General features: G+C 43.4%; 1 protein-coding gene across 3 annotated transcripts in view; it reads right to left on the reverse strand.

Annotated features, from left to right (window-relative positions):
• CMSS1 (cms1 ribosomal small subunit homolog) overlaps positions 1–13,503 on the reverse strand; it is a 252,196-nt gene that overhangs the window by 79,314 nt on the left and 159,379 nt on the right. The window contains exon 2 of one of the 3 annotated variants that reach the window (XM_086623795.1): positions 2,050–2,080. The exons of the other annotated variants lie outside the window; for them this stretch is intronic. Within the exon in view, the coding sequence (XP_086479921.1) occupies positions 2,050–2,080 (31 nt within the window). The remainder of the gene's footprint in view (positions 1–2,049; positions 2,081–13,503) is intronic. 3 annotated transcript variants of the gene reach the window in all.

The following is a 13,503-nucleotide window of genomic DNA, read 5'->3' on the forward strand; positions in this document are numbered from 1 at the left end:
AAAGTGGAAAGGGTCAGGCTATTTCAAAGGGCATGTGTTTGCTAAGAAGCCTTCATTGTAGATGTATAGGCCACTTAAGATTCGATGAATAATAACAAAAGTATTTAGTGTTCACGTAGTATTTCTACCTTTAAGAAAGGTTCTTCAATTCTACCTATGACCATATTTGTAACACCTCTGTGTTAAGAAAATATTACCCCTCTTCACCTCTTTGAAAATTGAAATAGGAAGGGTAATTAGACTGCCTAGGATTTTGTAAAGTAGTTTATCCATTCCAAGATCAGAATTCCCCGCAGATCTGTATGCGCTCCCAATCTCAGGCTGTTATTGGAGGAAGAAATGGCAATGGTCTCAACTTCTCAACATTAAAAAAAGGAAGACAAGATTTTCTAGATTTCTCTCAGCTGCATTGGCCTGCACTTGGCAGCACAAGTCGGGTCAGGCATTTGCAGATGGGGTCACAGATTCCTTAAAAAAGCTCTGTGTGTTTCATATACAAACACTAAATCAAACCAATTGGTACTCTAATAAGAGCATAGCACACCACATGCAGGACAGAAAGAGGGATCCTACGGAGGCTCCACAAAACCTTCTCATTTTCTAGCACATACTACATGTATATACCTCTCTGGTTTGGCCCCTTTGTCAGTAGGTCTGGGAATTATCAAGGGGGACGCAAGGGACTTGCAGAGAAGTCTTGGAGGTAAGGGTGCTCCAAAGGCATCACCACTTCATTCATGGCCTAACTAATTTCACCAACAAACCCAGTTCTGATCCTGACTGCACTAGAGCATGCAGGAGGGTCAGTTCCCTAACACAGGGTGCAAAGCAGGTTTAAACCCAAGCTGCCTACAGCCTATACAGCGCATGCCTTTTACACAAAAGAGAGTGCTGAGGTATCCTAAAAGAAGTACAAGTCCGCTCCTGCTGGCTCAAGAACCTCACTCATCCGTCGCATCTCAAAGAATGACGATCTGATCACAGTGCAAACGCTGCGGGTAAAACATCCCACTATTGCACAGTGCCATCTCCTGGGCAGTAAGACTGGAAAAACCCCCTTCATTTCTCTTCTCTCTCGCAGCATCCAACGTTTCGGCGTGTCTCCCGTGCGCTGGCAGGCCCGGCGACACCTGTGCTCTCAGGAGGCAGGCCATGAACTGACGGGAAGACGGGCAGGTTGTTTAGAGCTCCCACCGCGAGCCGCCAGGCTCAGCAGCCCGCTCCAGAGGCAGGCGGGATCTGCGGAGGCAGCGCCACGCAAACCCACAGCATTAAGTTCACTCTGGGTTGCTGGCTAGTCACAAATTAGCCATCAGGGCTTCCTTTCAACATCCAAACAGGAAATGGGAGTGGAGGAAGTGAAAGCTTAATAATTTCTTGCATGTTAACAAGCTGCATGAGCCACTCCAATAAAAAAGTCTTGCTAAGTGAACTTCTAGCACATGATCTGCCGCAGAGGCAAACATTTATCTTTAAAACCAAGCTGCGCATCTTGGAAAGAAAACACTGATGCAAATATTTTATTCAGCACAGCTTCATATCCGGGATAAGAGGACATCAAGCTATGGAATGGATTTGAGGATCCCACCTTACTGTAGTCACAAATCTTGAGATTGTAATCCCCAAAACAAATCAGAGGCAGTAAATCTGGCATCTCTCTTGAAACATTCGAAAAAAAAAAGGCAGGATTAGAACAGTAACTTTTATCACAAACTGTTAAATTCATAATGAGAAAGGAGCAAGAAAATCAGACATAATGTGTTAGGTTCATTTCTTTCCACTACCTTTTAGGGCTCCTGTCCACATTTGGCTCTGTACATCCCACAATATCTGCCTGGCAACGAAGTAGAGGGACAGGAAAGGGGAAGGAAGTCCCTGTGGGACAATGAGAACCCTAAAAGGCCTGAAGGAGAAAAAAACTCATAGGCCTCCATGCCAAACGCAGTGAGGAATATTTCTCTCCGTTGTCAGACCAGCACATCACAGCCCCTAGCAAAAGCGAAAAGCCTGCCCCATTAAACACTCCTAACTTGGTGCTATCTTCACTGCAGGAGGAAAGGGAAAAAAAAAAAAAAAAAAGGTTTGTGCAACTGTTGAGTAATTTTCAAGAGTTCAAGACAACGGATGAAAGGCCACTCTCTTGGTTGCCTGAAGACACTAAGGCAGATTAGGGACAAAAGTGAGATGACTTATACAGGTGGACGCAGACTGATGTTTTGAGGGAACAAAACTGCCCTGAGACTACAAGGCAGACCTCCTTGTTTTTTATGGATATGCCCAGCAAAATAGAAAAATCTCTTGAAGAAGTTGTAAGACTCAAAAGTACAGAAAGAGATGATTTAAGTGGGTTGCATGGAGAACAGAACAAAGGCAAAGGAATTTGGAAAAAAACCCTGCTGTCAATATATCCACTGCACAATCTCATTACCTCCCAGGGATGCAAACAAGGTCAGACATGTAACACAGGTAGTTACCATGGCCCACCAGCAACTGGAGTAAATAAGGAGCTAAAACTGCATGGGAGCAGTTTTAAAAACTCTAAAACTCTGTGTTATGGGTGTGAAGGTAGGTTTTTTCCCTAGTTTCAGCAGTAGAGACACCGGCAAATCTAGCTCCCATGCAGTTACCATAAAATGCCATCTGCCATAAGCCACCTCAATGTACTGGTAACACTACGCACGTGGCTGGAAATGCAGACCTTACTGTGGACTCTCATATATTGCTCTGAGCAACAAAAAGAGGGGAGAGTTCGTTTTACATGTGAACTTCCATCCTGGATCCACCAGGGTCAGACCATTCTCACAGGAGGCATTCCTTGTTTCCAAGGTGACAGAAGGCTGATCAGACATTTAATCAATCTGGGTGTTGGACCACTCATCAGCAAAAACTCTCCAGAACAAGAGCTTTGAAAGCTGAAAAATAATGACTGTGTAAGACTGAGGGGTTTGGTAATGTGTTTTTTTGTTTAAGACTTAATCATAGGTAGATATTACCTTTTTCCCTGGAAACACTGATACTCTTTCCAAAGGACTCGTATTGCTCCTTTGCACTCCAAGACTCACACCATCAACTGAGTCCAAGCATTTACTTCTGCAGAGTCACTGACTACCTCCTTTATTTCTCTCTTAGGATGTTTGTATCCAGGGCAGCAATGCCACTTCCTACTACGTGAGAAAGACCACGATGACTTTGCAGGACTGCTACCTGCACCGTCGGCAAAATGACAGCATCTGCCAGAACATTCAGGTTTCCGGCCTGTGATGCTCCAGCAGGTTAGTTGATCTTCACTTAATTTCTGTAGTACCAAACATTTTTCTTAAGCAAGAGATGTTCAATTTTCCTTCCCTCTCCTCCCAATGAGTAAAGTAAGAGTTTCCACACAAGGTTACTTTGGTAAGGAGTGCTGAAGAGCTCATACCTGTTTAGTAGCTATGACTGTGTCAACAATCCACTGCAAAAAAAACGGAGGAGGAACGTGCTTGACGATTCTTAGTGAGAGACAAATTATGATCCAGGTCCTCCTTGTCCTATGTTCACACAACATCCAAGCTCACATGTTCCATTCGCTTAAGTGTCTAAAGGAAGATATAGTTGTGACCAGTTTCTCTGGACCAGACATCAGGTAGCTGTTAAATACTAAGAATGATTTCACCATGAGATGCTTGTACTGGATCTTGCCCAAAAACTTCTTATATATTGCATATATTACTCTTTTGCTGCAATTGCGGTCTCAAAGCAAAGCAAGAACTTTGACAAATACATGCATGAGATCATCCAGATGAGGAGACTGTATGTTTGCAGAGGTGTGGTAATACTTGACAAAATAGATTATCTTTTTCAATCTGTCTTCCAAAATAAAGATTTTCTTGGATGATGAACTCAGGAGTTCCCAGAGTTTTTTCCATGGAGGACAACTTAATGGCTGGGACATCAGGCTAGGGGCTCCATAACAAAAATCAATCTGCATGACAGTGCAGAACAGCCACAATTTGAAAATCCCTCTGAGGGTCATACTTAGCAGCTTTCCAGGTCAGCCTCTGGGAACCCCTGACTCAGATGTTGAATTCTTATGAGGAATATGATTGACCCTTGTGGAGTTTTTTCCTCCTCAAAGACACATTTCTGAAGGTTTTCTTTTTTGTGATGACTACCAGGCTCGGTGTTACACAAGCAGAAGACTGACAAGGCAAGAGCAGACATGCTAACCCTTCAATTTATAATGTACTTGTAAACACTTGCAAGCTCACAAGCGGTAGTCAATACTCATTGAGAAGGCCTCCAGCTCTTGAAGCAGCTCAGGTTATATTCGGGGGGTGGTGGAAGGAAAGGGGCTCTTACTGCTTAAATCTTCAGTAGAATTCTAAAGTTTATTTTCAGAGTCTGAAGGCTTGGGAAGGTAATGATAACTTTTAGTATTCTCTAGAATATCACTCTCATTATGGTCTTGTTGAGTTAACTGCATGACGTGGTTTCTCTCTGCCACAAACACACAGAAAGAGGAAATATTTCTGCCTTGCATTATCTTGCAAGTGAGAACAAGCCTACAGAGGTACGAGTAACAGCTGTGGAGATATACTGCCCTAAAGGGTATCAGCCTCCATTCACATCTCTTCAAGCGGAGGTGACAACTGTAGACTGCACTTCAGATTTGAGCACAAAACTGTGCCAGTCAGATGACAATTCAATAATGGAAAAGGAAGATAAAGAAGATCTTAGGCTTACAGGCACTCTCCTGCACTTACTTTCTGTGAATATTTCCAATGGTTTCTCATTCCCAGTTGCACACAGATTCACAAAATAAAGAGATCTTAGCAACCTGTTCTCCAGTTTGCAGGGTTGGCAGGAAGGCTCACTCAGCTGGTGCATCTGTGTCTGCTATTAACAAGGCTGCAGCTTACTTAACTTCAGGCAAATTAATGGAGAACATCTACCTTAGTCCTTAGCTACAAGTAGGTGTAACAGAGAATTCCCTTCCACCAACAGAAACTACCTGAGGAACTAACCATCAGTCTTTCTCAGCAAACTTTCTGACTTTTAGTTCAGATGTTTTGAGGGGAAACGTCACCCGTGAAATGAAAAAGCGAACAGATAAAAACCTCTGGAGTGTCCTCTCTGCTCAGAGCTCAGAAGAGCTCTGCTAAGTGAGGAGACCTGGTGTCACCCTCACGCTCCCCCAAGAGGCAGGGGACTCCATCCGGGTGCGAACTCCAGTCTTGAGGAAAAATTTCTTTTGTTGGTGAGCCTGGCAGCTCTGCCAATGAACATCTTGAGTTCTGGGCAGGAAAGCACGTGTTGGGTCACGCACTCCTGTCATGCTGGATCACAGGGTAGTGCCTGTGGTTGAAGAACTATGGGAAAACAAGAACGGTGCTCTGCTGTGGTTGGAGCACCCTTGTTAAAAGGTCTCCTGTTGGTAGCAAGCATTATTGGCTGGCAGAGATCTGGCTGAAGTGGAGCAACCTGCTTTTTGCTCTCCATCCCACACGACAGGTGTGGCTGGTGAAGAAATCAAGGCTCATGCTGCCCTAAGTACCTGCCCTGCCTCCCCACTGACGAGGAGAAAAGCAGCTGCCTTCTGCTGCAAAATGGGAGCGATCCAGGTTAAGCTGGAGGGGAAAGAGAGGCCAAAGCCTCGTGTAATGGTCTCATGTTCGTCGTATGCACTCTGCGAGGTCTGGTCACCAAGTCAGACAACTCTAAGAAAGGTGCCCAGTCCACATGGATTAGAAAGGCCCCAGAAATATCACTTGCTGAAAATCAACACGTGGCAAAGTCACACAGCTGCAACACAGGGTATGCCACGCAGCGGGTGTCCTACACTGCAACCAGCCAAGGCGGCTGCATCTGACATGGGGTCTGCGTAAGAAATGCAGTCCTCGCTGTTTTCCATGTTTTATCTCATTCTGATCGTGGGTTAAACAAGGCAGTCAGCCTATTGTTCTTTCCACATGGTAAGTAACTAGCTACATGTAAACAAAACAATTAAGCTCCATAAGGAACTGCTTGCTTTCAAAGCTGAACTAAACATTGTATTTTGTCTTGGGGATCTAAATATGGGAAATTACTGACAGTTAACTACGACTACGGGATTATTCGCTGCGCAGAAAGGTTAAGTGGAACACAAACCAGACAATCACCTTTCTTCCTCATCACCCCACTATTAACCATCTCAAGACCATTCTGGTCTCACTGCTAGCTGCCTCTTGCTGATTATCACCTTAGCATAACTAATTCACAATAATAGGCACAACAGAGAGATAAACTTCATATGCTGGCACAGCTGGCTTTCAACCCCTCGCTCTGCGTTTGCAAACCCACCAGGCTCCACCACTGTCCCTCCAGAGGAATACCTTTGAGTTGTTTACCTCTTAACATATCTGGCATTCAAACAATTCATTAGGGGATATCACTGCACACAAATACACACCAACTCATTATTTTCTTATTAGCTGTATTCCTGTTGCATCTAAAAGCCCTAATCAAAATCAGACTGTCAACTTGCTGGACAGAATACACCAGGAGGAAGAAAGAATCCCCTCCCAAATGTCTGCAAGACCAGAAGCTTGGATACAGTCAAACCAACACACACTCCCAACTCAAAAAACTCAACCCTCCCACTGCTATCTTGTGTACACATTTAGCTTTGCAGGCTGTATATTCCTATTTTAAATATTCATAGAATGTAGGAGTCTTGAATATACAGAGTAGAAAAAAATAACAGAAAGAAATAGTATTACATCCATTCGAGATAATGGGGCTAATAAGGGCAAAAGTAAAAGCACATTCTGTCATAGCACCCACTGGAAGGGCTGCTGCTATATTTTAAACGTGTGTGCTTTGCTCCTTTGCAAAGATTTAGCAGCTATCCCCAGTTACAGACGTGCTCTGCAGCTCTCTGCTGTGTCTGTTACTGTGGGGCAAAAGCAACTGTGCTGAACTGGGCACAAGGAAAACCAGGAGTAACACTGGGACAGGACAGAGCAGGGTGGGTGCTGAGCTCTGAGGCAAAATGGTCCCAGCACTCCAAGGACAAAGACAGAGCCTAGAAGGTGACAGCAGCTTACAGGATAAGTTCAAGCTTCACACTGGAAATCTGAGAGTTAAAACCACAGCCATGGTGGATCTTTCCATTCCCATTAGTCATCCTCTCCCAACCAACTCTGTGACAGGGTATCTATGCTTGTGCTGCCTAGAAACATCCCAGCCTCCTGATGAATTTACTAGATAAATTCTAAGTTTGGAAATACAGCTAGACAAAGATAATGAAAACAAACCAGGTCTATTTCCTGCACCACTGCAGCACACGTCTCCATGTCCGATGAAGAGTGAAAGACATCACTTTGTGCAACAGACTGGGAAAGACAGCTGTTGGGAGGCTGAAATGGCCTGTTATGGTGGTATTATCCAAATGACATATAGCTACGGGAGAGTGGGACACAGGCTGTGCAAACTCTCTCTCCAGTATATTAACAGAAGCAGCACAACTCACACAAAAAACAGAAGCCAAACCAATCTATTTGGTTCATTTCCTAAATGCTGGGTGCCAAAATGGGAGGGGAGGGGAGATCAGGACAAAAAGGATAGAAATAGCCTTACACTTCTTCCTGAGCTTAACCTGTTGTTGTAAATATTGCTGGCAACCAGATTATTACCACCTACCTATTGTATTCCTTGCAAATATTGGGGGCACATCTTCAAAGCTGCCCGTGTACAATGCAGGATCGCTGAGCATCCTATATAGGAGGCAACACAGCCAGGAACACACAGAAAAACAGCCAACTGGTTTTAAATCAGGAGAAGTCCACATCAAGTGCTGCTTCTCTGTCTGTCAGGCTTTTACTCTTCGCCCACTGAACGGAATTCTTCATCCAGCAGAGACAAAAAGGTCTAGAGTCCCTTCTCAGGACATATCTCAGGGTGGGATATGGTGGGAAGGGATGCAGGCCTGGACTAGGGCTTGTTTGGAGGCACCCAGAGACCTGGAGAGTTTGGAACTCATCCTATTGAAAGAGCAAGTTAACCTGACAGAGTCAGAAAACTGTGAAGGGCTGGACTGCAAAGGCAGGGGTGAGGGCGTTAGACCTGGGGCAGACTGTAAGAGTGTGGCTGGCTCTTAGCCTCAGTCAGACCGGTGTCTACGGAAAGGTCCCGTCCCTCTTGCAGCCACCACAGGAAAAACAGGTGTGGTCTGCAGCTTGCTTATAATGGCATGATCACAGTATTAGGAAGTCTGACTGTGAAGCACTAGAGATCGGGAAGGAAAAGGAAAGCTGCTTCAGATCCATGCAGAGAACAGAGAGATAGCAGAGCTCAAGCTTCCATCAAATGGACACAACTACTTTCAGCAGGTTCTGCTTGTCCTTGGACAGTTTAACACCCCTTCTTCCCAACACGACATTTCAGAGAAAGCTACTGTAGGAGCGCAGGTGTATGGCATTCAGGCTGCACTCTGCAATGCAAAAGTGTCAGGTTTACTCTTATTCCTTATTTAAACGTTTTATTTCTGTGCCTTCTCTAACCTTTGCACCCACTTCCAGTATCTTAATCTTAGCTCCATTAGCCATATGCTTTGCTCTTTTCTGCTTTGCCTTAGCTCTCCAGTTTTCCTCTTCTTCACTAAAACAGCTCTTCCTTCTAGCATGTTATTTCCCCACTAGCACAACGAAAACCATAACACTAATCCAATTTTACAAGTGTAGCACAGTTGATTTTACTTTTGCATTCCCCACTCTTTTCCCTCCATTGACCCTGTCCACAAGCCCTCCGGGACAAGGCCTGTTCAAATGTGAACTGTGCTTAGCAGAACAGCACCCGGAGGATCCCGTCTGGCCTCTCCGCATACCCTAAACAAAGGCACTTAACCACAGCAGCTGGATAACTTGCTTCTTAAACAGCCACCACCCTGTTCCGCCTCAGGATTTGAAGTTTTAGGTCAATACATTAATACCGCATCATCCCCCAGGTACAGTACGGGATGCAATTTTTGACAAGGTCACTTTGCCAGCAACTCTAAAGGTAGTTGAGGAATTCCACCTCAGACCCCAGGCAAGAGGCAAAACTGCTGTGTCAAGGGAAAAACTCTTCTGAGATAAAGAGCAAAAGGCCTCTAAATTCCATCCTTAAAAAAATAAGGCTGAGTGCCTACGCAGCCCTTGCCTCTGCAGCTTGGAGGGCTCAGTAAGCACTTGCATACCATGGTGTTGAGCAGAGCAGTAAAACCTAGAGAGATTGTTTAAACGAGCGAGGACCTGGGCATCCTGTTTCTCACGGCACCATCCTCATAACATATGACGGCTGCCAAACATTACAGTATAAATTTCCCACTGAACCTAAGATGCGGTTGACAAATATCCAAAATAAGTATAAAAATATTTATATCTTAAAGCATGTTGACCGGGTAAACAAGGTTGTAGCTGGGTCTCTGTTATGTCCTGCTTACCAATGCGCAGGCGGAAGCAGACATAAATGTTTACAGCAGTCACTGCTATGCATCCATCCTGTGGATGGACATCCCTGTGGGCTGTCCTTCTCACCGCTTTGCCTGGCAGGAGCAGAGCAAGTCCTGGACGGGACGATGGGTGCCCACTTATGCTTAGAAGGTGGTAATGACCCAAGTGCACTCGGTAGAAGCCACTGCTTGGCCAGCTGAAGCAAATCATTCCCACTCTCTATGCAAACACCATGCACAGCAACAGGTACAACTTTCAACCTTTCTTCATGTCCTGAATGCCAGATGGACCTTGATTATGGCTACAGTATCATGACCTTTACCATCCTTCATGACTGATTTTATGGAGCCAATTTCATAGAATCATAGAATGGTTTGTGTTGGAAAGGACCTTAAAGATCATCTAGTTCCAACCCTCCTGCCATGGGCAAGGAAACCCTCTACTACACCAGATTGCTCAAAGCCTCATCCAACCTGGCCTTGAACACTTCCAGGGATGGGGCATTCACAGCTTCTCTGGGCAACCTGTTCCAGTGCCTCACCACCCTCAGAGTGAAGAATTTCTTCCTTAGATCTAATTGAAATGTACCCCCTTTCAGTTTAAAGTCATTACCCCTTGTCCTATCACTACACGCCCTTGCAAAGTCTCTTTCTAGCTTTCTTGTAGGTCTCCTTTAGGTAGTGGAAGACTCTAGATCTCCCCAGATCCTTCTCTTCTCCAGGCTGAACCACCTCAACTCTCTCAGCCTGTCTTCATAGGAGAGGTGCTCCAGCCCTCGGATCATCTTCGTGGCCCTCCTCTGGACTCACTCCAACAAGTCCATGTCCTTCTTGTGTTGGGGGCCCCAGAGTTGAATGCAGCATTCCAGGTGGGGTCTCACAAGAGCAGAGTAGAGGGGCAGAATCACCTCCCTCGACCTGCTGGCCACGCTTCTTTTGATGCAGCCCAGGATACGGTTGGCTTTCTGGGCTGCCAGCGCACATTGCCGGCTCATGTTGAGCTTCCCATCCGCCAAAACCCCCAAGTCCTTTTCCCCAGGGCTGCTCTCAATCCATTCTTTGCCCAGCCTGTCCTGTGCTTGGGACAATTTACTCTCTCAGATAATTATCTAAAACTTAAATAAAACAATCATGACCAAAAATGGTCAGTTAGTGCTTAGGCTTGCTGGTTTTAAGTAATCAGCCTCAATTCTACTCCTCTCCAACCCCCACTGCAAGCATTTAAAAGTCCATCTGTCCATTCCACTGTCACCAGTCATTTTCCCCTTTATGATTCCTGTGTGCTACAATTCACAGTGTCGTTAATGTGAAAAACTAATCATCTGTTACGTTAGTACTTTGTGTCACATTTGGCCAAAACTGGCATTCATATTTAAAGGCATGTGGACTTTAATAACTCAATATTTTAGGATTAGGTTTTTTAAATGTATTTTTAAAACTGAAAATATAGGACTAAAGGTCTCTAAGCCTACATATATTCCACCTACCTGTATCTGGAATGATATTCTTCAAAATGACAAGTGAAAACCTGTAACCTGTAGAAAGCTTGCAATATTTCAATCCCATGCAGAAAGTAACTTCTATGTTTCAACATTGGTAAGCAAACACAGGAAAGAACCATCCAAATAAAGATATCAGGTACTTGCTGAGGGACATTTTCTTCTGTTAACACCTTAAAGAATACAATACTGTAACTTTAGGGGAATTCAAATATTTAGGAATAATTTCATGACAGACGTTGAGCACGAGAGCCCTGTTTCAGGTACGCATCGGAGTTCACAAATTGTCCTAGACTGAAGATCTGGCACATCAAGGCAGTAGGTCTGATTTTCAATGATGTTTCTGTATTTCCAGCCCAACTATGTACTTATATATCACTCTACAGTAAGAGAGAAGACCTGTTTCAAAGCTCCTAACATCTGAAGTCCTTCAGAAATAAGCACTCGCTGTCCTAGTGAAAGCAGCTCAGATGCATTTATTGCGCAAATTCCTTCTTATAAAATATCACCATCATAGGAGACAACTTGCAATCTATTAACTATTACAAAGAGACCCCAAACCAAAAATCAATTAAATGCTACTGTTTACCTGGTTAATTCTTGTGGTTTTATCATTACTATGTTTTCCTTTTTCTTTTAATTGCTTTTCTCCCCTTTCCTTACTGCCTGAGAGACAAACACACACAGGATTTGCCTATCTAGTCACGTGAACACAGCAATGGCAGAGGAGATGCTTGAAGAATGCCTGAACTACGATTCAAAGAGGAAAAACATGGATTTTTTTTTTTCCCTTGAGTAGTCACAGCTATTACTTGTAACAGGGATATGCAAAAAACATTAAGGCAGATATATGAACTTTAAGTTCATGATATGCTGCAGTCCATTACATCTGAGGAAGTGTTGCTACAGGGAATGCTAGTGAGAGCATTTTGATATGGGCCACAGCACTGGCTAACACCAGTTTCATTGCTCAATGTGGCATATTTTTCCCATTATGTAATGCTTATTGTAGGTATTATAATGATACATAGCTGAAAGCCATCAGTAAAGGCTTTCACAAGGGACTGCGCAAAGAAAGCTGATACAATGACAAAGAGACAGCACTTGATTGTTTTTCCTTATTCTCTTTTGTACTTTTTGGTGGCTGTTAAATCGGTATGTTCTGATCAGATCTCCTAGCCTCACCTGTCACCTTTACGATACCATTCATCAGACCAAATTTACAAACCAGCTGCAGGGAGCAGGGCTTCAGTCTCTTCACTGGTGGAAGGTCACTAAATAAGGAGGTGGGAAGGGAGGTCTCTGCCAGGTCACTTCACATCATTACATGCTGTACAAGCACCATCTTTTGCAGGGCGATTTCTTTCAGCACAGGCAGATTCCAAAATGGTTAAACAGACTAAATAGCTGGGGTAATTACGGGGAAATCTCTCAAAATATAAAACCGCATTAGGTGGCCTTTTATTGACTACGCCCAACTTAAAGGTTTTATGTCATCAGGGCAGACTTGCAGAAATCCTCATGAATGCAGTGTACTCAAGGTTTTATTGAAACTACTCAGACATGTTCACCACCAAAGCCAAGATTTCATTAGGAACCTTTCTCTGGTTACTCTGTTTAACTTTCTACATTTACAGAACTCTGTCAAAATTACCTCTTAAAGATTTGAGACTGAATTAACCGATACCTTCCAGGGGGCTATTTGTCTCCAAGAAAAGTGCACTAATTTGGATAGTTTAGGTTATTCAGATCTTATTTCTTTTCTTCTGAGAAACTTCAGCAGTGCTGACGATGAGAAACACATGAAAAAGAACTGCTTCCAATCCCAACCTCAGATATTATAATTGTATTAAATGATCATTTAATTATTAAAAGAAGTAGAGTGCAATACAAATGAAAGTTCAGAAAGTAAACAGTTTAATGCCTCAAAATCCTGTCACTGAAAGACCACAGAGGTCTAAGAATCCACATCAAGTAGAATTTTAATACACTAAACAGCTTTGATTTATTATTAAAAATTAATGTGAAATTAAATGACTGAGCACTACTTCAAAGCACCTGGCTATACAGTTACTTCACCAGTTTATTCATAAACCTATTTCCTGGCAAAATGCTCCAAATTCAATACAATATCATTATAAGCTGCTGAATTGCATGTAGAAGTCTGCCTATCACTTATTTTAAATACCACAATGAAGAGATGCTTATTCTAACCTCACTGGGCATAATATAATTTTTGAACCCCTATATTTCCATGATGAAATCACCAAAATTGGTCTAAAAATGTAGTATTTTAAAATTTAATACCTCATACTTTGGGGAATAAAATATTTGCATCTTGCAAAGGGAGAGAAAGGCCTTTAAAACGTATTTGTCACATAATGGAGAAAAAAAAAACCAAAACACTCCACCAGCTGCTTATATCAAATGAAACATTCAGCTACAAGCCCCACTCCGTTGTGGTAACTGGTCACTTTTGACAGTGCAAAAGCATACACGGTGTGCAAGGCTGAAGAGATAAGAAGTTGCATATTGTCCCATACTGTGGAAAAGGGG

This window comes from Tauraco erythrolophus, chromosome 1 (genome assembly GCF_009769465.1).
Source record: "Tauraco erythrolophus isolate bTauEry1 chromosome 1, bTauEry1.pri, whole genome shotgun sequence".
NCBI classification, from domain to species: domain Eukaryota; kingdom Metazoa; phylum Chordata; class Aves; order Musophagiformes; family Musophagidae; genus Tauraco; species Tauraco erythrolophus.